The sequence below is a fragment of the Emys orbicularis genome, chromosome 7 (genome assembly GCF_028017835.1).
Source record: "Emys orbicularis isolate rEmyOrb1 chromosome 7, rEmyOrb1.hap1, whole genome shotgun sequence".
In the NCBI taxonomy this organism is placed as follows: Eukaryota; Metazoa; Chordata; order Testudines; family Emydidae; genus Emys; species Emys orbicularis.
In genome coordinates, this window is record NC_088689.1 from 104262642 (window position 1) to 104290245 (window position 27604).

General features: G+C 44.7%; 1 protein-coding gene across 1 annotated transcript in view; it reads left to right on the top strand.

Annotated features, from left to right (window-relative positions):
• CACNA2D3 (calcium voltage-gated channel auxiliary subunit alpha2delta 3) overlaps positions 1-27604 on the top strand; it is a 729039-nt gene that overhangs the window by 316252 nt on the left and 385183 nt on the right. The window contains exon 6 of the mRNA XM_065407986.1: positions 24675-24806. Coding sequence (XP_065264058.1) covers positions 24675-24806 — 132 coding nt within the window. The remainder of the gene's footprint in view (positions 1-24674; positions 24807-27604) is intronic.

Genomic DNA, 27604 nt, shown 5'->3' on the forward strand with positions numbered 1-27604 from the left:
TGCCTATTTATTTTAAATATGTTTCTATTCACATTTTGGAACACATCTTTCTACAGCAAGTGTGCGAGTGAAAACACTTTTATGCAATAATACTTTGAAGCACAGTATTATGAATCTATAGTCATCACTCCCCAATTAGTTTCAGCCAGGATTCCATTATATCCCTTGACACAATTTTTCAAATAATGCACATGCAGCCCATTACTTAGTGTGTGCTATGTGTCCTCCTCAGTGCTCAATTCACAGAGGACGTAAGTCTAAGGCCTCTATTCAGCAAAACACATCAGTTTAACTTTAAGCAAATGTTTGGTCCCATTGACATTAAAGTTCTTCTTCGAGTGATTGCTCATGTGTATTCCACAATTGGTGTGAGTGCTCGCAACGTGCACCGGTGCTGGAAGTTTTTCCTCTAGCAGTACCCCTAGGAGAGCGCCCCTAGTGACCACTGGAGTGGCGCCTCCATGGCGCGGTATAAGGGGCGCTGCGCGCTCCCCCCACCCTCAGTTCTTTCTTGCTGCCAGTGAAGGTGCTTCGGAACTGCTCTGCTCCAGCTTGTCTGCAGCTCTCCTCCAGAACTCTTGTTTGTTCAGTGTAGTAGTACCTGTAGTTAAAGTAGTTTGATTAGTTTTAGTTTAGTTTAGTGCGCCCGGGCCAGGGCATGCCCCAGGTTTTAAGTCGTGAGACACTTGTAGGTGACCGATACCAGTGAGTGATCCGCATGTGGACTGTTTACACTGTTTGGGTGAAACCCATCTCAGCATTCGCTGCAAGATTTGCAAGTCGTTCAAGCCTCGGACCAAGAGAGAAAGAGACGATCAGCTCCGAGCCATCCTGATGGAGTTGGTGTTGACCCTGACTCCGGCGCGCCGCTCCGAGTTGGCACCGGGTACTGCGGTGTCGGTGCGTGGAGACCCCCTGGGGCCATCTACCAGTCGGCACTGCTCCCCATCCGTGGCGCATGCCAAGAAGGCTAAGAAGAGGCCTTTTCTGTCGCGGCACTGGAGCAAAACCGGGGGAGAGGCTAGACCCATGTTGGGCAGTCCTCGGTCCCCATCAGCCTTTAGGTCTCCGACTCAGGTCGAGCGGAGTAGCCCGGCCCATTCGGAGCAGGCTTTCCTGGATGTCCAGATACCCTGCACGCCAGAGGCCCTGCAAGCGGTCCGGGACATTTTGTCCATGCAAGTACCAGGGGCACCGCCAACGCTGGCTCCACGGTCCAGAGGCAAACTGCCGCTGGGATCTCCGCAGTCGCCCCCGGCTCAGTACCGCTCACGGTTGAAGGAATGTTCCCGATGCCGTTCGCTGCTCAGCGACCATCCCCTGCGAAGTCCACGCAGGTTGCCGTCGACCCCCACCAGGTTGTCTGGCTGGGTTCCGACTGACAGAGACTCCAGGCACTGCTCCGCCTTGAGGAGTGGACACCGTTGAGACCGAGGCAAATGCCGCCGAAAGTCCTCGTCTCTGAGGGGTTATTGTAGCCAATTGTGAAACGAACGTCAACACCATTCCCATTCGTCATCTCGCTCCAGGACCCCGCCACAGCACTGCTCCCGCAGCCCTGGGCATCGATCGCCGTCACCTCGCCGTCATGGATCCGCCTGCCGGAGCCGATCATGGAGCAGCTGGCAGTACCGTTCCTCCACATCAGGATCATGGTCTTGTGGTTGGCACTGTTCCCGGTGCTGCTGCTCCTCCCGGTCCAGGGACAGCAGCAAGTCGTATGCCAGCCCGGCCTCCCTTCGTAGTCGTTGATCGATGGGACAGGCCAGCCAAGCTGAACAGCCTGCTCGGACCGGTGCCACAGCAGGTGCAGTGGCACCAGGCTCTGTGGCCGGCACAGTGGAACTAGTGCGCCCCATGGCCCCCGACACAGCCCCCGGTGAGGGCTCGCTCGGTGGCCGGAGCCTCGGAACGGCTGTCGGCCTCCCTCTCCTAGTCTCCAAGGAAGGAGTCGGTAGGACGTGAATCTTTGGTGCCGGGCCCAAAGACCAACCAAGTGATGGATCCTCCGGTGCCGGTGGACACGCAAAGTACCGCACCTGCCTCCTCACCCTCCCCTGATGAGGCAATTACAGCCCCTCCTCGTTCCGGCCCGCAGGAGGACTCTAACGCCCACCAAGAGCTATTGAAAAGGGTGGCATCAAGCCTCAAGCTTCAGGCAAAGGAGGTGGAGGAGCCCTTAGACTCCCTATTCAACGTCCTATCCGCCTCGGTACTGGGCAGGGTGGCCCTGCCACTCCATGAAGGGGTGGCAAAAATTTCAAATCCATTGTGGTAAACCCCGGCCTCCTTGCCCCCCATCTCAAAGAGAGAGGAACGCAAGTACTTTGTGCCCGCCAAGGGGCATGAATATCTATACACCCACCCTGCCCCTAACTGGTGGTCGAGTCAGTCAACCACAGGGAGCGGCAGGGCCAACCAGCCCCTACTCTGAAAAATAAAGATTCAAGGAGACTGGATTTATTTGGGAGGAAAATTTATTCGTCCTCGAGTTTCCAGTTACAGGTGGCGAACCATCAGGCTCTCCTGGGTTGGTATGAGTTCAATCTGTGGGGCTCTCTGCCCAAATTCGAGGACTCCCTCCAGGAGCGTGACAGGAAAGAGTTGAGAGCTCTGGTGGAGGAGGGTACAGCGGCTGCCAGGGCAACCCTGCAGGCAGCGTTGGATGCGGCGGACACAACTGCATGGTCCATGGCCTCCGCGGTGTCCATGAGAAGGGCGTTGTGGCTCCTGCTGTCTGGGCTGTCCAGTGAGGTGCAGAACTCCTTGCAGGACCTCCTGTTTTACGGCAAGACTCTGTTTGTGGAACAGACGGACATAACACTGCATGGCCTGAAAGACTCCCACACTATGCTTAAGACGCTTGGCCTCTATGTTCCAGCTCCAGCTAGACCTACATTTAAGCCTCAGCAGGCTCCCATCCAGGCCACTCACTCTAAATACGAGCCCCCTTATAAAAAGTCGAGGGACTATAAGAAATGCCCGCAGAGGCAGTCCCCGTCTGCCCCCCAGCCTGGGTCCTACAAACAGGGGGAGAAATGGGAGTTTTGACGGGAAGCCCGGGGGCAACCTACCAGTTCACATCAGGGATCCACCCGCAATAAAGCTTCCCTTCTCCAACTGGTTGTGTGCTTTTCTCCTGGAGTGGTCGCGGCTTACCTTGGATCATTGGTTCCCAACACCATCTCCCGGGGTTACATCCTCCAATTTACCTCTACTCCACCCAACCACCCTCCGCCCCCGTCCCTCCGGCGGGACCCCTCTCATGAGGCCCTGTTCGAGCAGAAGGTGGGGCAGCTCCTTGGCTTAGGAGCAGTGGAAATGGTGTCAGCGGAGTTCAAACGTAAGGGGTACTACTCCCGCTATTTCCTTATCCCAAAGGCAAAAGGGGGGCTCAGGCCCATCCTGGACCTGTGAGGCCTGAATCAGTACATGGTAAAGCTCAAGTTCCGCATGGTCTCTTTGGCCTCCATCATCCCCTCTCTGGATCCCGGAGACTGGTACGCCGCCCTCGATCTGCAGGACGCATACTTCCACATCCATATATTTGAGGGGCACAGGCGCTTCCTCCGTTTCACGGTTGGGCAGGAACACCACCAATTTATGGTCCTCCCGTTTGGCCTGTCCACTGCTCCCAGGATATTCACAAAGTGCTTGTCTGTGGTGGTGGACCTACCTCAGACATCATGGGGTCCAGATCTTCCCTTATCTGGATGACTGGCTGGTCAAGGACAGCTCCCGGTCGCAGGTGCGGTATCACGTGACATTCCTCCTGTCCACGTGCGCCACTCTGGGCCTGTTGGTGAACGACACCAAATCCACGTTAGTCCCGATACAGCGCATATAGTTTATCGGGGCAGTCCTGGATGCCATGTTGGCCAGGGCCTCCCTCCCACCGGACAGGTTCGAGACCCTGAAAGGGCTCATTGACACAGTCACAAGGTTTCCAGTGACGACGGCCAGAGCGTGTCTCCAGCTCCTGGGTCACATGTTGGCGTGCACATATGTGGTTCGCCACGCCAGACTCAGGATGAGGCCCTTCCCCTTCTGGTTGGCCTTGGTGTTCTCCCAGGCCAGAGACAGGATGGACAAGGTCCTCACTGTGTCTGAGCCGGTGATTGCCTCCCTACAATGGTGGTCCTCCCCGGAGAACATGCTCCGTGGGGTCCCGTTCAGGGGCAAGCCCCCATCGGTGGAGCTGGTGTCCGACGCTTTGGACCTGGGGTGGGGAGCCTATGTGGGGAACGTTCAGACCCAAGGTCTGTGGTCTGCACAGGACCTTGCCCTGCATATAAACATCAAGAGACACAGGGCGGTCCGGCTGGCGTGCATGGCCTTCCACTCGCACCTGGAGGGCAGAGTGGTCAGGGTTCTCACAGACAACACGGCCTCAGTGTTTTACATCAACAGGCAAGGCGGGGCCCACTCCTCTGCCATCTGCCAGGAAGCTCTCAGGCTGTTGGACTTCTGTATAGCCCATGACATTTGCCTACGGGCCCACCACCTACTGGGCGCCCGGAACTCACAGGATGATCGACAGAGCCAAGACTTCTCCTCTCAGCATGAGTGATCTCTACACCCAGAGGTGGTGCACAGACTTTTCCAAGAGGGGGGATCTCCCCAGGTGGACCTGTTTGCGACTCGGCAGAACTGCCGGTGTCCCCGGTTCTGCTCTGAGGGGGAGGGGGTTAAGAATGGGCACTATCTCCGATGCCTTCCTCCTATCCTGGTCAGGCCAGTTTCTCTATGCCTTCCCCCCCGATCCCACTGATCGGCAAGGTACTGGAAAAGATAAAGATGGACAGGGCCCGGGTCCTCCTGATTGCCCCGGTGTGGCCCAGGCAACATTGGTACGGGACCCTCACGAGCCTGGCGGTCGCCCCTCCATGGCCATTCCCGCCCCGCCCAGACCTGCTCTCCCAGGACCAGGGCTGCCTCCTCCACCCCAACCTAGCGGCACTCCACCTCATGGCATGGCTGCTCAATAGTTAGGCCGGGAGGAGAGGACGTGCTCAGAAAGGGTTCACCGTGTCCTCATGGAAAGTAGGTGACCTTCCACGCGTTGAGTCTACTTGGCGAAGTGGTCTCGATTTTCCCGATGGGCGGCTGAGCAGGGCATTTCCCCCGTGGCTGCCCTGATCTAGCTCATTTTAGACTATCTCCTTCATCTTAGAGCCCCAGGCCTGGCGCCCTTGTCCGTCAAGATGCACTTGATGGCCATATCAGCCTTCTACCTGCCAGTGCAGGGGCACACGGTATTCTCCCATGCTATGACTGGCCGATTCCTTAAGGGATTGGATCATCTCTTCCCAGGCATTAGGCCCCCAGTTCCATAGTGGGACCTGAACTTGGTGCTGGTCCAGCTGACGGGTCCCCCCTTTGAGCTGTTAGCTACATGCTCCTGGTCGCACCTCTCATGGAAGGTAGCCTTCCTGGTGGCGATCACGTCTGCTAGACGGGTCTCGGAACTCAGGGCCCTGACCTCCAAGCCCCTGTACATGGTGTTCCATAAGGTCAAGGTCCAGCTCCGACCGCATCCTTCGTTCCTCCCGAAGGTAGTTTCCACCTACCACGTGGGTCAGGACATCTTCCTGCTGGTCCTCTGCCCCAAGCCCCATGCATCCAGCGAGGAGCGCCGCCTTCATACGCTGAATGTGAGATGGGCTCTGGCTTTTTACCTGGAATGGACTAAGCCATTCAAGAAGTCTTCGCAGCTTTTCATCGCCTTGGCCGAACGCATGAGGGGTTGGCCAATCTCCACTCAGTGGCTCTCCAACTGGATCACCTTGGGCATCCATATCTGTTATGATCTGGCGGGAATCCCTCCACCCTAGATTGTGAGGGTACACTCAACTAGGGCGCAAGCCTCGTCGGCTTTTAGACTTTTTAGCCCATGTCCCCATTCAGGACATTTGTAGGGCTGCCACATGGTCTTCAGTTCACATGTTCACCTCGCATTATGCGATCATCTCCCAAACTAGGGATGACGCCGGGTTCGGCAGGGCGGTACTGCATCCTGGGAACTCGTAACTCCTACCCACCTCCAACAAATATAGCTTGGAATCACCTATTGTGGAATACACATGAGCAATCACTCGAAGAAGAAAAGACAGTTACCTTTTCCATAACTGGCGTTCTTCGAGATGTTTTGCTCATGTCTATTCCACACCCCGCCCTCTTTCCCCTCTGTCGGAGTTGTCTGGCAAGAAGGAACTGAGGGTGGGGGGAGCGCGCAGCACCCCTTATACCGTGCCAGGGAGGCACCACTCCAGGGATCGCTGGGGCGCTCCCCTACGGGTACTGCTAGGGGAAAAACTGCCAGCACCGGTGCACGTGGTGAGCACGCAAACCTGTTATGAAATAGACACGAGCAACACATCTCAAAGAACACCAGTTATGGAAAAGGTAACTGTCTTTTATTTGCTTAAGGGATGGATTTAAGCACGTGGTTGAGTGTTTTGTAAAATTAGGGCGTTATATCTTAAACTGAAGCTGTAGAGGTTCATGCTTTAATCCTGGAGGTCCTGTGTTGAATCACTGATGATGACCAAGATGTGATAGGCATTTCATATGTGACAGACATGGTGGGGGAAGTCATATCTTTTATTGGACCAACTTCTGTTGGTGAAAGAGACAAGCTTTTGAGCTTAAAAAGGGGATGTGTTCACTGCAATAAAAGACCTGCAGCATGGCTGCAGCTGGCCCTGGTCAGCTGTATTGGGCTCAGGCTGGGGGGATATAAAATAGCAGTGTAGACATTTGGGCTCAGGCTGGAGCCTGGGCTTTGAGATCCCACGGGGGGGGGGGGTGTGGGGGGGGGGGAAGAGAGAGTCTCAGAGCCCAGGCTCCACTCTGAGCCCAAACATCTACACTGCTATTTTTATCCCTGCAGCTCGAGCCCCACAGGTGTGAGTCAGCTGACCTGGGCTCTGAGACGCGGTGCTGTGGTATTTTTAATCTCAGTGTAGACATACCCAAAGAGAGATTCTTCAGGTTGTGTAAACTCTGTGTAAGCTTGAAATCCTGTCTCTTTCACTAACAGAAATTGGTCCAATAAACGATATTAGTTCACCTACCTTGTCTCTCTCATAACCTGAGATCAACATAGATACAGCAACACTGCAAACAATTTCACATGTGCACATTTGAAAGTGGCATACTTGCGGCGATGAGGGAAAGCCCCAGTGTTACACACTCAAATTGGATTTGCACATGCACATTGACTCATTTTTGGGGCTCTCTTCATTGCTCCCCTATAACTAGTAACATTAATTTTCACTTTTGGCCCAGGTGAATTTTTCAACAAAGTTTGAAGAAAATTGGCCAAACTGCTTATGAGTTTAATAAAAGTTCAATAAAAGTGACCTGAACTGAAATTTTGATCAGTGTGAAGGAGAGCAGAATTTATCACATTATACATAACAGCAACATTTAAATGCCTTCACGTACAGTGAAATCTGTTCTAATGACCATCTCCAGTAAATGACTTTCTGATTTAAGTGGCCACTTTAAAGCATCCCCATGCATTTTTACTTGTTGCTCAACATGTATTAAAAAACCAGCCCTTCAGGATGAGCTGAGATGTATTCACATGAGTCTGTCATTCTTTAGAAATCTGAGCTATTGACTACCCCATCCAAATGTGATGCACTCCGTTGTATTGGTGAAGTTTGCTCTATAGCAATGAAATGTAAACATGTTAGAATCAATTACTGATTTTAATGGAACATTGTCAAAATACAGCACAGAATATCTTCACAATCTCTCAGTAAAGCTGGAAGGTTGCTCTCCAATTTGGCTTTATAACACAGAGCTGTGTTTTGATTTTCTCTTTTATAGATTATGAAAATTATGCAGACTTTTAGCACACTGTTTACAGAGATTTGTTTTAAATGCTGAGACATCAGAATTATTCAGACTTAATAAATTTCTCCTTTTACTTTTCTCTATAATTGTGTCTGACATTAACTTAAAGACTACCAGTACATGTGAATGATATTGCTATCCCTTAGATCACCTAAGACAAGCTTCAGAGGATACTGTGTGATTTGAAAAAAAAAAAACCTTTTGGGCCACAAATCTTTTCATTTGTTTTTTTTAAAAAGTGACAGTTCTGTACGTTGGCAGATAATATAGTCCAAGCCATCTACTGGCAGCTTGATTCAGATACCCTGATTTGCAAAGGCATCAGCAGTGTCAGCCAAGCGGTAAGGGGGAAAAAAAAAAACCCCAAAACAAGCACCCATGCTCACACACCCAAAAAAAAACAAGCCAAATTTTGCTTTACTTCAGTTTCTCAGAACTCTTGTACATTTAAATTTGCATTCAGTGCATCCACCACTGGAAGAAGAAATCGGGGAAAGTGGTTCACTAATGCTTCCTAATTTGGGTAGTAGTGTTTTATAATTTTGCTCTTTAATCAAGTACAACATGTTTATTCTGAAGACGGCCAGCTCTTATGGTCAGGGCCTTGTCTTACTATGTAATTGTAAAGTTACCTGTATCTTTGTGGCCGATGTAAGTAATGAATATTTGTCCTTCAGATTTTCACTTTGTCATAGCTCCAATTTCAGCTGCTTCATAGTTTCTAAAATATGCGGTATCTAAATGCTAAAATGTAAAATACATATAAATTTAATCATTCATTTTCTCCCTTACACTTTTTTTTCAGGGGAGGGTGGGCGGGAAATGGGGTGGTACCTGGTAAGCTGCAAAACTCATTTGTGGTAGTTAATGTAATAAGGAAAAATATAAATTGTGTGCTATTCTTGATTAATGCTGAAAAAGAAAATCTTTTTATTTTTAAGCACAAACGTTGTCCATGTTTTGAAAGTTGGCCTAGACAGTTCATAAGAAAATTTGTTGAATGAATGGTCATCAAAATGTACCTGTAAGTTTGGACTTAAGTTCTGATATCAGAAGAACTATGAACGTGGCATCTATGCAAAGTTGCCTGGGAGTATCACTGATTACAATTCATCATCTTAGAGAAAATAATATGCTGGTACCATTGGGTTACAAAATGGCATCTCACTACAAATCCATTTAGGGTAGGATTTTCAAATGTTTGGAAGTCAGTGAGAGTTGGGCTCCTACCTCTCTTTGGAGCCTTTGAAAATCCAAGCCTAGTATTTGTTTTCTAAATTTACTGGTAGTAAAAATAATCCAGGGGAATCCATTGACAAGTTGACACCAATCTTATTATCACTCCGAAAATGAGTAGTAATGAATCTCATTAGAGAAGGTGCTCTCTCCGAGTAACAATTAGATATGAATTGTTGAACAGTTCAACTCACCAGAATGATCAGAATATAGTGATGAAAAAGTAAAATAAAAGGTTATCATTTAAAACCCTTAATAATTACCAGTTAAAATATAGCAACTCTCTGAATGCCAGGGTAACCATTTTTAATGAAAAAGAAATCTTTGAGTGTACAAGTACCGCCACCACCCTCACCGCTGCAGCCTCAGTGGTGAGTAGGCTTTGTCTGAGCCAGCAGTAAAGAGAAAACCTTTGGCCCCCTTTAAGAATTGTCCCCCCATCTTTCTCCTGTCTTCATGGCCACACAGCTTCTTGGTAGGCTTAGGGGAGGGGAGGAGAGGGACTTCTTGGCTAACTGAGTGGATAGAAAGGTGCAATGGAAGACCATTGGCTCTTGCACACCCAAAGGCAGGGGCCTTTCCCCTCCCTGGAGTGCTGACTGCACCTGAGAGCAACAGCTCCTTCCCTCTTCACAGCCTTGGGGTTAGAGTAGTAAGACTGGATATTGAGCCTTGCTGGGGTCTTGTGCTGGCTGCCTTTCCCCATACGCTCAACCCTTGTATGAGGGAAAGGCGATGGGACCAAGTAAGAGGTATAGAGGGGGAGGAGCTGAGGATAGCCCTCCTTCAGGTGGTATGGATTACAGAAGGAAGGAAGACCTGCATTGATCTAGCTATTGCTGGATAGTTACCCAGATGTGTTAAGTTAATAAAGTTGCTGGCTAGTTAAAACCACATTCTGGTGTCTTGTCTTTCTTCCAGTGGCATCCGGGACAATTCATAACACTGATCAAAAGAGGGAAAAAATCCGGTTTGGTCTGATTAACCATCCAGCATTTACTGAATCCAGGGAATTGGTCTACTGCCTTGAGGAGGATGCACAATGACGCCATACTGTAGCAATTTAGTGCAGTCCTAATTTTTCTTTAAATAAATCCCTCTTTGATGTAGAGGCTGGTTTGAGCTTTTACAGGGTGTAGGAAGCGATTTTTATCTGTGCTTTCCATAACTACAGAGTATTTTTCTATGATGGATGGTACAGTCCATGAATACTTCTAAGCATTTCTGTCAACAGGAGATATGCTTTATGTTGACTCAACTGACAAACATAAGGCAAACAATATGTGGCTGAGAGTCTGAAGCTGTGCTGTCAGTTTTTTAACAACTATGTGGCTCATGGATGTAATATAAAATGTTGAATAGTGTGGAGAAAAAGATTCAGAAGTCCTGATTAATTACAGCCAATCAAACTCTAACCAATCAAACTGTACCAGCTAATACGGTGGTATTTTACTGAGACTAGTTACATACCATTGACTGGAAACTTATTTAAATAGCAACAATCTTTCTGTTGTAAGTTTGACTCAATTACAGTAACAAATTCCTATAAACAATATATTTATATAAAAGCATTTGTGAAAATGATTTTAAAAAATCCATTTGCCAGACTCTAATCTAAACAAGTTACAGGAACAAGTAAATTTAAAATGTTCTTCTATATTTTCTGATGTGGTAATTTAATTTAGTTTTTGTCCAGGTTTGCTGCTTTCCATGAGGAGATACCATATCTGATATTCTTCCAATATCATCAGCCAATTTGGTCTGGCCATCAATATAAGCTTAAGATGCTCTTGTCCAGGAATGGGCATTTATCTCTACCTTCCAGATCACTAGGCAGGACATGATTGTCTATTTAACATCCATACTGTCTCCCTTGCCACATCCTTGTCTCTGCCATCCTGTATCACTTGCAGGATGCTAAAAGTACACTAAACCAGTTTGTATCTTTTGAACATTTTTATGACAGTCAATTTTACATTCCCTTTCTTCAGTATTCTTTTCCTGGGCTGTGTGTTATCTTTATCTCTTCGCCTGTGGATATTTCCTATCTTCACTCATGATCAACCACATCATTTAACACCATGAAAAAAGTGAAAATGGTGAGGATGCAATATGGCCTGGAGCAATTCTGAACTTGATTATTTTAGTAACAAAAATATCAAACAAGCGCTGCATTCCTCTCCATATGCATGCACTCTTTCCATTAGGATCAGTGGGACTTATTTTTATGCACTACATAAGGATACAGAAATAGAACACTGAAAGTTGTTACCTTGTGAACACTGAATGGTGGCATATGTGAAATGAACTGATAGTCATCACATCTACATCACAAATTTGGAAAGAGTATGTTACTGTGCAATGCATGAGATTAACTAATGGACCAGAATACAACATAAAATAAGTTGGATACTGAGGAATTACAAATATATATATTAGACAAATAGTCACTTCTTTGAAGTTCAGCCCCTCAACTAGTTAACTAACTTGGCTTCTGTTTATTACAGGACATGCACATTTCTATTAGACCCATGACTTACCCGTTTGCTTCTTTCAGCACCAGAAACTTGGCAACTGTGGACTGCAAACTTGGACTTTACAGAATCAGATTTAAGTTTTCCCTTGAACTCTTTATAGCCCAGGAAGAGAACATCACCTATGTTGTGAAATCAAATGGCATTTCCATAGCAAGGTGTTCAATGGCATGCTAAAAGACGTGTTTATTCACTACAAATTGATAAATGCAGGCCGTAATCAAAAGTTCTGCTTGCATAGGGAAAAAAAATCTTCTAAGTGTAATAGAGCCTTCTCAAAAAGATATTGAAATGTGATGAACCACAGCCATTTTTTGATTAAGTAGGTTTTTTCAATTTGCCACTTAAAAGAAGCTATGAATATCATTCAGTCATACTTCCTATCAACTCCTTCCAAGTGGCTGTCAAACCAAAATTATCTATTTTCTAGAATATTAGAATAAAAAAAATTCATTCTCCAAGTGATGCACAAAGATTATAATCTACAACTGGCAGATATGTAAAAATCCCTTCCTGCAAGGTGTGAAATTGAGAAATAAAATCTTGCCTGTCACTATAGTATGCAATTTTGTTAACTTCTATGCTTGATAATCTTTCTTGGACATGCTGTTGGAAATATGGCATGCTGGGGATTATTAAAAATAGATATGGCCAAGTACCACCTTGATAACCACTGGATTTATATGTTGAAACCCCTGCTCCTAAACTCTGTCTTTAGATTGTAAACTCTTAGGCTTTGTCCACACTACCCGCCTGATTCGGCGGGTAGAGATCGATCTTCTGGGATCGATTTATCGCGTCTCATCTGGACGCGATAAATCGATCCCAGAAGCACTCCCCCGTCGACTGCGGAACTCCTGCTCGCCGAGAGGAGGAAACGCTGTCGACGGGGGAGCTTGCCTGCGCCGCGTGGACCCGCAGTAAGTAAACTTAGTTTGATCTAGGAAACGTCGACTTCAGCTACGCTATTCTCGTAGCTGAAGTTGCGTTTCCTAGATCGATCCCCCGCCCCAGTGTGGACCAAGCCTTAGACAGGGTCTGTGCCTTCTTTCTGTTGGGACAATGCCTCACACACTTTGGGTGCTACCAGGAACAAAGTTATAGTAATACCTGAACTCAGGGCCGGCTCTAGGATTTTTGCTGCCCAAAGCAAAAACAATTTTGGCCGCCCTTTCCCCGTTTTTTAATTACCCCACCCCCGGCCCCGCCTCAACTCCGCCCCTTCCCCAAATCCCCAGCCCTGCCTCCTCCCCCCAGGCTCTCAAGCCTGGGAGGGAGGGAGGGGGAGCAGCGGCGTGCGAAACAGCTGTTTCGCGCGCCGCGGCCGCTCGGGATCTCCCCCTCCCTTCCAGGTTTGAGAGCCTGGGAGGGAGGGGGAGACTCCGACTGGCCGCGGCGCGGGCGCCGCTTCTCCCCCTCCCTCCCAGGCTCTCAAGCCTAGGAGGGAGGGGGAGCAGCGGCGGGCGAAAAGGCTGTTTCGCGCGCCGCGGCCGCTCGGGATCTCCCCCTCCCTCCCAGGCTTGAGAGCCTGGGAGGGAGGGCGAGTAGCGGCACGCTACGGAGGTGAGCTAGGGCGGCCGGGGCACACTTTTAGGGGCGGCATTCTGGCGCCGGCCATGCCGCCCCTAAAAATGTGCCGCCCCAAGCACCAGCTTGTTTTGCTGGTGCCTAGAGCCGGCCCTGCCTGAACTATACAAGTAATGCAGACAGCTGCAGCAAAGTACAAAAAATAGAAATGTTGAACTTCTTTCATTGATAGAAATACAAATTACAGATTTTATAAGTATAAAGGGAATAATCTATAAACTTCCTCCACTTTTCTTGCAAAATACCTGATACTTAAGGTTACATCAACATATAACTCAATGGGAATTGCAAAACATAATTACTAACTCATGAATAGCATCTCAGTTTGATGATTTAACTAAAATGTATTCCATGTCAGAGCCCTTCTCCCGGTAGCGACTGGTACAATGATATTTTGTTCTTCTTCCTGTCTCTCTGAACATTATAAAGTCTCAATCATCATCCCTCATGTAGATGTAGGTAAATTGGAATCTCCATTGGCCAATCAGCAGTCAACTGTTGCTTGGCACATTCATGAGGCAGTTGGGTACTCCGGCCTTCAGCTAATTACACACACATGTCTGAAATCATCTCAACTAACCAGAGTGAACAAGAAGGCAAAAGCACACCCTAATACCTCTGTACCCTGATGTTCCTTTGTTTCTGTAGGGCATATATCAACAGCGGGAAGGGCATGATAGACTAAGGGAGATACTGGTCGAGAACTTTTATGCAGCTTGGATGGAGAAGGCCAGGGTAATTATTCTTGTTCTTCTAGATTTCTTTTCTGTTTTTGGCTCCCTAGTTAGTTCTTATATTAGTATTGTTTTCAAAGTCCAGAATATTCAAAGCACCTTGTTCATCAGAGGTTCTGGTGTCCACCCTGCCAGCCCTATCTTATGGGTTTTTTCTTTGGATCTTTGCCAAAGTGTCTTTCTTGATTACTGCAGCCAGCTAAATAGGCCCCTCTGTCCAGTTTGCCTGTCTCTCCAAAATCCAAGCACAGGTCAGAACAGGAAGTACTGTGGTATGTTCACACTTTCAGATAAAAACTTTCTTTTTAAAGGCAGGTAACTTGGTTTTATCAGAAGTGCTGGTAGCTCTTCAGTCTGATTCAGGAGAACAGTATTCTCTGTAGCACTGCTATTTCCAATCACTTTTACCCTGCTTTCAATCCTAATTTCCTGCAACTCTGGTCCATTGTGTCATGTAATGGCCTCCCTATCCACAGTTTCCCACCATTCTGGCTTTACCAACTGCAGTCTCTGCTCAGATAAAGATGTGTGTGATTGCTGGTGGTGGAGTTCCCATGTTAAAGCACTTCCATCGTTCATTCCTTGAAAAGACCTTCCTTATACCTACAGATTTAATCAAGATTGCAGAGAGTTTCCTATCATCCCACATTTCTTTCTTTTAATTCTGACTGGCTGTGGTACAAAGATGCACAGAATTCTCTGCTGGTTGCATCTGGCTTTGCTCAAATCCTGTGTGTCAGATCCTATTTCCAGTCTTTCTTACGATCACTGCTTTGTTCTTGCAAATGACATTAGCTTCCCAGTTGTTTGTTCTCTGTACTGAAGGAATGTCACCACAGCAACTAGATGTCAAAGATGAGCTAAGTAGTCACATGATTTTTTTTCTATAAAAGCCCCTACTCTTTAACACTTCTTGATTCAGCTGCTCTTGTTTAGTTACTTAGGGCTAGAGTCTGACCTTTGGCACAGCCATGAGGAAAGGATGGTGTGATAGCTACATTCACTACTTCCGGCATATCCCCTAGAGTCATTTTGACTTAGGGAGACATCTTAGTGGTAGTTCTTCCCATACTTCCTCCTTGCTCCCAGGTGTTGGGGGGCAGTTACTCACCACTGGCCTATACCATCAGTGGATTACCACCAACTTGCCTTGCTTCTTTAACTACTCTGTTCACTTAGTAGCTATTCTGGAACCAATGCTCCACCTGCTCTCTGAAGGGAGTAAGTGGCCACATTGCCCTGCTTACTCCTTTGCACCTGGACCTATTATCTGGGTAGCCCACATAACTGTGTAAAAGGGGCTGTTACATCCTAAGTCTCCTGTCCAGACACACATTCTGAGTAAGACTCTAGCTCTGAATGTATTTTTATTTTAATTTCTCCATGGACAGTGTTTCTGGGTTTATAATACTAGGCCAAATGTTGCCCTCCATTACTCCCATGCAACCCTACCGTCTTCAATGAAAGTTATACTAGTATAACTGTTAGCAAAATTTGCACTCTTTGGTCTATCATTCAGTTCTGAAACTGCTCATTTTACATGTTAGGTACATTCTACAGGAAAAACAAAGAAACAAAAAATGAGTAAGACAAATACCTGAGGAATAAAGTGAAAAATTGTAAATGATCACTAGACAGGATTAAGAGTAGATGTAAAAATAAGGTAAAAGTCATGAGTCAACCTCTTTTTGAGTTGGGGGGGGAAGTGAGCTTAGTGGGCTCACACAGTTATCGCTTCTAAATAATAAAACACTTGTGCAAGCCATCTGCGCCTTTCTCGATTGCAGCATCAACAAAAATGAATATGGTGGTGTATACAGAAAATGGATTGTATTTTAAATCCTGTTGGCCCTACTCATTTGTGTAGTTCCATTTGCTTCAGTCTGAATAAGCAAACTGGATTTGGCCTATTATTGATTTAAATAAGAGGAGAAACAAATCAAGCCCCCATGCCACCCACCATAGAAGCAGACATACAATGGATTAATCAAAAACAAACTCATGACTCTATAGTTATACAAAAGTTTTTGACTGGATTGAAAAAAAGATTTTTCTAGGCACCATTTTCCCCTCTGAACTGTATATTTAGAAAGTAGTCTAAATCTCCACACTTAGGTGGTAAGTGATATAATATCTCTGTGTTTCTGACACCCATCAGGATTGGATATGCCCAGACATTTGTTCAAATGGTTGTAGGACAAATGTAACAATTGTAGCTTTTGTTTACAGGGAAGCGGAAAAGATAGTTACAGAAAGATACATACACATTTATTCTAAGATGCATTTTCATCATTTTTTTTCTATTATTTTAGAATACAGTAATTGTTTGCCTCTCCATCTTGCTACATAACACAGACCTCACTTTGATTTTTTTGGATCTGTATGGTGTGAAAGAACAACCGTGACAGGAGTGTGAGGCAGAGAGAGAAAGCACGCTCTTTTGGTCTAGTATTAGTATACTTGGCTAGAACATAAAACATTTAGGAATACTGTTTGTCTGAAAACCTACAAAGGCATTTTACACTGTCTGCACTTTGTTTATCTGTGTTTCTTTCTTATGGTTTTTATTTGTCATATTTCAAAAGGAGCAATTAGTGTTTTAGAATCCATAATTCTGAATTCATAATGTATTCATCCCAAGATGCACTTGTCCATTTGTATTATGGTTCCATATGTTTTATTAGTCATTGTAGAGGTTTTTAAGCAGCCGAACACTTTCATATCCGAAAAGCTTGTTCTAACCACATTTCACTCAGGCAGAACCTCCGTTGAAGGCAGTGGGAGCTTTGCCTAGGTAAGAAGTGCTGAATAGGGCCTGTAAAGAAGCACCATAGCTATTGGCAGGTTGTGGGACAAGTGAATTGTGGAGATAAGATAGTGATTTGTCACAGTCAACAGTCTGAGGACAGACAACATTGTGTCTGTCTGATCTGTGTCTCACCCAGATTCACGCAACCACACTTGTGTTGATATATTCTTATGTGTATTGGTAGAGGCTTGGTATTTGACTGTAGCCCTATATGATCCTAATACGTTTTAGCAAAAGAAACAAAAAGTCTCTCTCTCTCTCTTTTTTTTTTAAAGGCTCCAACATACCCTACAGTATATGCATAGTCCCCATTCATAGTACACATGGTATTTTCCTATTGAATAACTTAACAATAATGATCAGGCACTTGCTTTACAGTGGGCTTGTTTTTTTTCTTAATGTGGTTACTTCTGCTTGCTTTTAAAACACTTACAGAAAAGATTTGTACACAGGTTTGTCCTTGAGCAGTTTCTATGAGCTTAGCTTTGGTTTCCAAGGCTGCACCTTATCCTTGTCATATATCATTTGGACAGCAGCTGAGCTATAACTCTCTTTTGGTATGTTGTACGTTAAATATTTTATGGCATGGTTGATTTCATTTAGTAGCATTGACATTTCCTTTCTTTTGCTATAATTTGCAGTATGTTCTACTGGCTTCCTGTATTGTCTGTCAAGCACCTTTTCCTCTCATGCCACCAGCATAGTTTTAGATTTCCTGGTCGATGATAAAGCGACAAAGAGTCCTGTGGCACCTTATAGACTAACAGATGTACTGGAGCATAAGCTTTCGTGGGTGAATACCCACTTCGTCAGATGCATGTGGTGGAAATGTCCAGGGGCAGGTATAAATATGCAGGCAAGAATCGGTCTATACTGATTCTAGACTTCTAGACTGAGTCGCTTTTTACAGATCCAGACTAACACCGCTACCCCTCTGATACTTGGTCGATGATAGATGCAGTTCCATCCAGTTTGTTGGAAACATGTTCAAGCATTTCCTGTGTGTCAGAATTGACTCTTCATATTCTTTTAGTTTCTGAGTCTGGATTTGCTTCTATGATGAACTTGCTGCATTTATGTTGGGCTCCTATTCATTCAGTTTGTTGGTTATTGTGAGTTGAGAGTTGTACTTTTCCTTTCCTTTCCTATCTGGAGAGCTGCATTAGTCATCGTTCTTCCCTTTGCCTCAATCAGACCTTGGCCTTCTAGAGCTCTGTGGTGATGCATTTTCTTAGAAGCATGTACTGTACCTGTCTTTCAGTATTGCTATCCTTCTGTTAGTATTCCTGCAATAATATAAACATCTATTCTATATTTCTCAGAAAATATGAAACTGGCCTGTTGCCTGACATCATCTTACCTTATGCTGTGATCCTCCTACATCTCACAAGCTAAAAAGGGTTAAAAGAGGTCAACAGTTGGATTGGAGACCTCCAGGGTACCCCCAAGTGTTGCAGAAAGTATTCTTTATAATTCATTAGGCGGCAAGCTTTTCTCTGAGGCCTTGGCTACACTGGCAATTCACAGCGCTGCACTTGCTGCACTCAGGGGTGTGAAAAAACACCCCCCCTGAGCGCAGCGAGTGCAGCGCTGTAAAGCGCCAGTGTAATCAGCGCCTGCAGCGCTGCACGCTCCCTCGCAGCGCTGCAAGCTATTCCCCTCGGAGCGGCAGCGCTGTGAATCCGCGAGTGTAGCCAAGGCCTTAGACAGTGCCCCAGCATGGTGTTAGGGAGAACTTTACAGCTGGGAATGGTGTCTTTTGAATGAGAAATAAAACTGAGATCTAGACCACCGTGGTAATTTAAAAATTCCATGAACTTTTCATAAAAATGAGCACACTATGGCTGTATTCCAACTTGGGTAATTCATTTGTAAATGTCTAAATACCTCCTCTACTTTCAAATAGATATGGTATTCACCACTTCCTGTCTTACGCTGTTGTCTGTTACCATGCACCCCAGAGATAAGCTGCACCCCTGTGTAGTGTGGGGTGATACCCTTTACCTATCTTGCAGGGGTGTTGAGATTTCATATACGTTTGTAAAGCACTTTGAGATCCTCAGATGAAAGGTGCATTGTATGTGCACACAATTACATAAAAATGTATTAATTTATCATATTTCAGAATGTTTAGAGTAGTTCAAGATTTTCTGTGTTCAGGAGCAAATTCTATTTTAATGTCATTACAGGCTCTCAGGCTCCTGTGACACTGGGTGTTACTTAACTACATCAGAGGGGCATTGTGAAGGATTTATTTGTTATTTTTTGGACAGTGCTCTGAAGATACAAAGCACTATTTTAAGTGCCAGCTGGAAAAACCATTATACTGGTGATGTGATTGGTTTCTGTTATTTTTTTACAACATCATCAGACTAAATATGTTGTCAGTGTCAGCATGGCTTAGCTGGCAGTTCTGTCACCTTTTGAGCTACAAGTGTGTTGGATTTTAAGTCTCGTACTATCACTTGGTCTTATATGCAGTACTGACACTGAGCTGCAGTATTGGTACTGTACATTGCTCTGCAGTGTTGGAGTTGTTGTCCTTCAGGGCAGACATTACAGGGAGAGGACCTTTTGTATGTCTCTGGAAGCTGTTCAGGCAGAATTTAAAGATCACATCACCTATTGAATACAATTTTAAACCTATTATCTTGATTAATACTTACTCTCAGTAATGAGACAGATTGCCCAAAACATTGTGGGAACAACAATATTGTATTTCCTTCAAAGTCATTGCACTTCACCATCAGTATCAAATATATTATTTTGAAGCTTGCTGAAATAACTGGAATGCAAAATACACTATTTAAAATGTAAATATTAGCCTCTTATCATAGAACTATCTTACCTATTTCCCTGTGCATGTGAATTTCTTGTGAACCATGTGAATAAAATGTTTCTTATTCCAGTGCCAGTGTTCCTCTTCATTCTGTGCATTCCATTTTGGTGCATTCTTTCAGCTGGCACATCTTGCTTGTCTTTGCTGAGCATTCAGCCCTACTTCTTAGGGTCAATAATGTCTGTGACACCTACTTAATTGCTACATGCATTTGTACTGTTCCTTGGCAATTATATTTCAGATTCCTGTCAATGTACCTGTTTGCCTCGGGGCTGTGTATATATTAAATATCAATAAAAAAAACTGATAGCAGCTACACAAATGGCAATAGAACAAAATCATACATATCTGCAAGCCAGCCAGAGTAGAAGATGGGAGAATAAAAGAATGTTTTAATTTTATTTTAGAGGTTATTGCCAGGACATGTCTTTGCAAAACAAAAATAGGATCTATGTTTTAAGTATTCTGGCAGAAGATATTTACATTTATAGTTTTTGAGTTTGCCTTATAGCATCATGTAATTTTTTGTTTACATACAGCTTTTCATCCCCCAAATATTCAAAAGAATCTCGTTATCCAATATTGAAATGTAGCTACACCTCTAGCCCGATATAACGTGACCCGATATAACACGAATTCGGATATAACGCGGTAAAGCAGTGCCCCCGGGGGGGGGGGGGGGGCTGCACACTCCGGTGGATCAAAGCAAGTTCGATATAACACAGTTTCACTTATAATGTGGTAAGATTTTTTGGCTCCCGAGGACAGCGTTATATCGAGGTAGAGGTGTATTTTGGGGGATGCAAACAGCACAGGGCAGCAATACACAACAGGACAGGCAGTGGAAAATACTGTTTTGGCAGAATGTAGTTACCAGAATTGGAATTTGGCTAGCACAACAGGTCTAACGTATAACGTATTCGAAATTTCGAATGGATCTCAGTTGTAGTTTGGGTGGCACTCTCACAGAGAGAAGCTGGTCCAAATACCAATGAATACATAGCAACCATGTTGGGACCTGGGTGCTCCTAGTTTATGAGTAAGGTGTGCTAGCTGGCAAAGTCATGAACATGCCCGTTATAAGCGGTGGATCTCTATTTTATAGCCACAGCCCTGCCTTGAGGGTGGCGTGTAGCCATGCCATCAGGAGTACTGTAAGGGCATTATGTCCACAGCACAACTCCCAGAGTTCTCAGCACATGAAGGGAGCATGCCTGCAGCTCTGATCTTTTGCCCCTTCTCTTCCTGGCCTCTTAGCAGTTGCTAGCACTTCAGGAGTACTGTGCTCAGTGGAATGTAGAGACTTGATTGAGGGGCATAGTGCAGGTAAGTTTTCTGCACCTCACTTTTCCTTGCCCATCACTGAAAGGGCTGAAGAGAGTCTGGCCTAATATGTTTCCAAATAAGAGTGGCTGATGTATAAAGAGTCACCTTCAGGTCACTCTCAGAGTGTTGCTAACAGTACAGCCAGCATAATGAAAGTGCAACATGCAGGAAGGCAGTAAATCCTCTCTCGACAATCTAGCATTCATTTTAAAGGAGCTGATTGTCTTTTAAAGGGCATGGTAGATTTTTAATTGTTGCCTCTTACTTAAAATGCCCTGCTTAATGCACCTCTCTGTTTCTGATTAGTTTCAGGGTCACTGGATTAATGCTTTTAAGTGATCAGCCTTTGGATGTGTTGTGATTATTGATATTAATGTAATGCAGAAAATATGCTAAAACAGGCATGTGTGGGTAAAATTTTCCCTGTTGTATCAGAATTTCCTGGTTTCTCTCTCTCTCTCTCATTACAGCGATTACTTATTGTTAGCTCATCCTTAAGCAATCTATAGTTACAAGCATGGATATTTCAATATGTCTTAATTTATAAACATCACTTTCCCTTGGTACTTGCTATCTGCAGTGTTGTTTATTTTAAAATAATTTTTCAAATACTTACTCTCAGGGTTTCATATTATAACACTGAAACTTTGCAGCCTGGGCAAGTAAAGTTGTCTGGTGGCAAGAAAATGGCCTCCCATATGTTGAACTTGAGCTCATATAGACTCCAAATGAAGCTGTGTTGAGTTTTATTCTGCTGGAATGAGTGGTGGTGTGATGTGAAGCCTTTGGGATAGGGTGGAGACAAGCAATAAGATTTTGGGGTCTCTGAGGAATGCAGGATAGAAGAAATCTGGTGAACCATTGAAATTGTATGATGTCATGTTTCTGGCATGAAATCGTGGATGTAAATTGTGAGGAAGCCCCAAAATGCCTTTAAAATTAAAAGTCATAAAGCAGTGATGTCCGACCTCAGATTGGTTATTAGTTCTTCCTGTTGAAGGAAGGACCATGAAGGAGCTCAGGTGCCAAGTTGAGAGCAGGCGCTTTGCATGCCCTCTGAAGAGGAGATCTCCCTTAAAATGCTCATAGAAAAGGAAATAAACCCTAAAGAACTGAAACTAAATGTTGTGTTTCAAGTGAGATTTGAACTCCTGACCACCTTAGCTATACTACTGCTGCAATGAGTCATTGAAACAGCTGTGCTGTTTAATAGTAATCTGGCTCCTCCAACAGAGCTAGCATGGTTTCAATGGGATTAGAATCACAATATTCAAGATAGTGTTGGGCTATATGGTGGGGTGAGAACATGGCTGAGATTTTAACATGTCACTTTTGTCATCTAATCACTAAATGCCGTATTAGGACTGAACACAAGGTTTGCTTTCTTATTAGATTAGGATCGTATTTCTCCAAATTGATGTTTTATTTTTGTAGGTTAGGCAAGAATGATCCTGAATTTCAGGCCATGGTGTTTCAGGGAAACTTATTGGAGTAACTGTAAACTCGCGAACACCTGAGGTTTTCTGCTGTACAGTATAATGACCTTTAGGCAACACCAACATTGTATAGTGACATGGGTTTACTTTCATATAGTAGATTTGTTGGAGAGAACTCAAATTTGTGTTTGGTATGTCTCTAGTTTGACAGGTTTTGATATTATATATAATATAATATTTCATTTTCTAGGACTAAATTTAACTCCACTAGACATGTTTTTAAAACAAAATCTGCTTTGTTGAGCTTGCTTTTTCAACAGCCCGTCTATGTAAACTTAAATATTTAGATGAATGCAGAGTTCAAAGATGTGTAGCTGAGACATTTCCCTTTTTCTCCTGGTGTTTTTCTTTGATGAATGTAAGGATAGAAAACAATTCACCTTTTTTCCACTCCATTAAAATCACATTCTAAGCAATCTTCTGAAATCAATGCAGAGTGCCATTATTTTACAAGTCTGTGGAAGCATTATCTGAAACACTTGAACAAGTGGGTAGTTATATGTGCTTTTTTTTTTTTTAATTACAGCTCTGATTTAAGTTAGCTTTATTTTTCTAGTGGAAGTGTTCTTTCAAATACTTGAACAAGTTGTGTGTGTGTCCATGCCTTTAAAAACAATACTACAACTCAGATTTTAAGTTAGCTTTGTTTTTTCTTTTTGAAACCATTGCCTTTAGGTGCAGGTTGTATTAGGAATATAGAGTGTCTTTCTTTATCATGTCTCATTTCACAACCACATGTGATATCGAGCTCAAAAAGCTTGGCTTTCAAATATATTAATTCAATTTTGCTTTGTCACTTTTATGACAAATAACCACTTTACAGCATACAAAAAGTACTAGGGTGTCTTAGGATTTTAAGTATTACTGGTTGAATATACTATGCTGTATTAAAAGAAAAAAAACATAATAGAAAAAAAATCTTCTCACATGGAGAGTTTTAGTTTGCTTTCATGTACTATTCTGTTTATGGGAATAAAAAAAAAAAGGTCAGTCAGTGTTGGAAAATCCAAGCTCCATGTTTTTTCATATAGTAGTTAGTGCTATGCTGTGTTTGCTATGCATTTGTTTGTTTATCACAATACGCTTACATACTCCAGCAGGAAATGAAAGGCACTTCACTTTCTAATGTGCATGCTGAATAATATATATTATTATAAAGTAAAACATACATTAGACTCCATTGTACTAAAAAAAAATACTACTATGCAGAGGGTCTCCCTCTAAAGATTTTAGCGAAGATAGGAGTGTTGGTGTGTAAGAGTAACAACCTGGTGAAATAGAATCTGTCTTTTGACAGGGCTATTATGTATGTTATCCGCACAAATAAACTTTTAACATACAGTTAAAGTGACCATACTAAATACAAAACATTCATACAGAATACATCAATAACATTATCATGAAAAATCCCAAGCCTTAAAAGTGTGTAAATTACGAGTTAAAGTAATTAATAATCTGTTACCCTTACAGTACATTCATTCAGTAATAGTGATGTGACCCTTCCTGTTATATATTCTAATTAACACATTTAACTCTCACCTATAAAGTATGTCTTGGAACTCTTACACAGATTAGTGATGTATATATTGAATCTTCTACATCTATGTATACGTTTCCACTAGGTAAAATACATAAATAGTGTTGAAAGTGTTTGTAAGTATGCCTGTAACTGCTTCAAAGCAACTTTATTAAGAAATGGAATGTTAGAGAGAGACAAAATAATCCCATCATGATTTCCTGCCACATTATCCAATATTTGTGTTGTCATGTTGCATTAATACATGATGACATTGCATCATCATGACTCAACACCATTGTCCATTTGTTGCAGTATTATGTTATAGTATAACATCACACCCATCTCTCCACACCTTGCTAGATGTTGGGAGGGTAGTTTGACTGGGAAGTGCATTTGCCCCTCACCCTTCTCTCTTGGCTACTGAAGGAAGTTTTCTCTCTCTTTGGAGTAGGTGTGTTTTGTGGGTCATCTCTTGAATGCTGGGAATGAAGGCTGGAGAAAATAGTTTCCAGAGGCCCATGCACACCAAGTTAATAGGTGCTGAGACCCAGAAAGTCCTGGAGAAATACTCACTGAAACTGTGCTCTTCTTAGGAGCCACATGTAGAGAGTGCACTTGACTTATGAGCTAGAACTTGCAGACCAATGGTTTTAGATACTGAATCAGCCAAAGATGATATGGTGCAAGGGATTCTATCAACTGAGTGTCACTCTTCTTTATTTTTTCAGATCCAGCTATCGTAAATGGAGTCTTTTGGTCAGAATCCTTAAACAAGGTGTTTGTCGATAACTTTGACCGTGACCCTTCTCTCATATGGCAGTACTTTGGAAGTGCAAAGGGATTTTTTAGACAGTATCCAGGTATGCATATTAATTAAAATAAAATGAACAGGTGATATTGCTACAGGTTTCCATGAAAAAATTAGTGTTGCAGGTCCTGAATTTTGCAAGCACCCACAGATTCCATTAACTTAATTTAGAGTTCTCAGAGCAGTTCTTAAAAAAGCAAGGGCTATTAATATTTATCCCATTTCCCCCCAATTAATATTTGTAATTGTGAAAAAATTGGGAATAGTCCAAGAGCAAATATATTGTCACTTGCTTTTGCACATTTACCCAATTCAGGTGTGACATATATTGCAAATGCATGCAGTATCTTTGTGGGAACATATTGTATTAAGTGTATGCATCACTCTGGGGCAGGGATTGAATGTATGATTGTGTTCTGTTCTATGCGGGATGATTATCACAGCTCCTCCAAGAACCAAAACCAAAAAGGTGAATCACTTAGGTTTTAAACACCTCTAGAGAGGTCCCACCTTTGGGGAGGTTCACATATACTAGTTCAAACTTGATTTTCCAGAGACCAACAGACAAAGAAAAGGCTTTTGGCATAAAAAGCTTGTGGTTAAACTGACTTGGGGCCTTCTTTCTAATCCAACGTATGGGCAGGATTCTTCAGTGCAACCCCTGCAGAAGGGTTGGAAAGACTTTGACTTACTAGGGCCCCATAAGACTAATGGGTGACCTCTGGTACACTTTTGACATGTGTATAGGGACTTCTTTTGGTTTCTTACATGCTTTTTCTGTAATGCTGTTACCTTAAGAATAAAGGTGCTTGCTTAGAAGGAGTGGTGTGGTATCTTGTAACTGCTGGCAGTACACTGCTCATAACCCTTGCAGAGAAAGTAAAACACAGGTGGTGGCTTATAGGCATACTGGCTTGCTGGGGATATCACGGTGTAAGGCAGGGAGATGTGCAGCCGTAAAACCCTGGGAAGGAGAGAGAGAGAAGCTGTTCTCCACCCAAGAGAGATGGCATTTGGGAGCCAGGAACCTTAAGTGGGTGCCCTCGAGGGAGCACCGAGGGTGAATACAGGTGTTATTACCCTGAAACTGAAACACCATGTTTTTGTACATTTACCCAATTTAGTGCATTTCGCTTACTGTTTACAAATTCCTTGTATTATGACAACCAGGAAATTGATACAACTGAATGTAAATTACAAAAGAAATTGAGCCAGTACTTGCAATTTTTGCCATTTCAAACTCCAAACCTATTTGCAAGGCCTACTTTTTCTCACTGTGCATCTTGTCCATGTAGAAATTCAGAGCGAGTTGGCATAATTTCAAGATGAGATATCACTGGTTCTAGCAAATGCTGTACATGCATGCATGCTAGCACAGACATGTAACAAAGTGGGGGGGAAAGTTTGCAGAATTATAGGTATACTTATGTTTCTTGGTTAGAACAGGTAAGACCCGTGGGACATTTTTCTGCATAGTGCTGTATCATATGAGATATTTAATTCTGCTGGATTTGAATTTTTAATAAAAAATGAAGTTTTAATTTTGCTTGGGAATTATGAAAATGTGACTTCAGGCAGAAGTTATGCCAACATTGCAACTGTAGAAATAGAACTCAGACAGCTAACAATAATGTAAAAAGCCTAATTTTGGAGTAGTAGAGCTGTTTCATATTGTGGTAAGTAAAAGTAATTACTACACATCTTTATTTCTATGCTAAATCAAATTAAATTAGTATTTTCCATGCTAATAATTTCCTCATTCATATGACTTAAAGCAGAGGTGGGCAAACTACGGCCCGTGGGCCACATCCGGCCTGCGGGACCCTCCTGCCCGGCCCCTGAGCTCCTGGCCCGGGAGGCTAGCCCCTGGCCCCTCCCCCACAGCCTCAGCTCCCTCCGCCGCTGCACAATGCTCTGGGCGGCGGAGCTACGAGCTCCTGGGGCAGCGCAGCTGCAGATCCCGGACTGACCCGGTGCTCTGTGCTGCGCAGTGTGTGGCTGGCTCCCGCTGGGTGGCCTGGCTGTAGCGCCACCAGCCACCGGTGCTCCAGGCAGCGAGGTAAGGGGGCAGGGAGTGGGGGGGTTGGATCGAGGGCAGGAGTGTTTGGGGGGTGGTCAGGGGGTGGGGTGGTCAGAGGGCAGGGAACGGGGGTTGAATGGGGGCAGGGTCCCAGGGGGGCAGTCAGGAAGGAGGGGGGGCTGGATGTGGCAGCGGGGGGCAGTCAGGGGCAGGGGTTCTGGGGGCAGTCAGGGGACAGGGAGAAGGGGTGGTTGGATGGGCAGGGGTCCCGGGGGGCAGTCAGTAAGGGGGGGTTGGATGGGGCAGCGGGGGGCAGTCAGGGGCAGGGGTTTCGGGGGCAGTCAGGGGACAGGGAGAAGGGGTGGTTGGAGGGGGCAGGGGTCCCGAGGGGGGCAGTCAGGAAGGAGGGGTGGTTGGATGGGACAGGGGTCCCAGGGGGGCAGTCAGGAATGAGAGGAGAGGTTGGATGGGGCAGCAGAGGGCAGTCAAAGGCGGGGGTTCCTGGGGCAGTCAGGGGACAGGGAGCAGGGGGGTGAATGGGGCAGGGGTCCTGGGGGGGCTGTCACAGAACAGGGGAGATTGGATGGGGCAGGAGTCCCGGGTGGGTGTCAGGGGGCAAGAAGAGTTTGTGGGGGGCAAATAGGGGGCGGGGGCCAGGCCACACCTGGCTGTTTGGGAAGGCACAGCCTTCCCTAACCGGCCCTCCATACAATTTCTGAAACCCGATGCGGGCCTCGGGCCAAAAAGTTTGCCCGCCCCTGACTTAAGGGGAGCCTCTCCCTGGTGCTGTGAGACTCATCTCTCCCTGGGGTGAGATAAAAATGGGACAT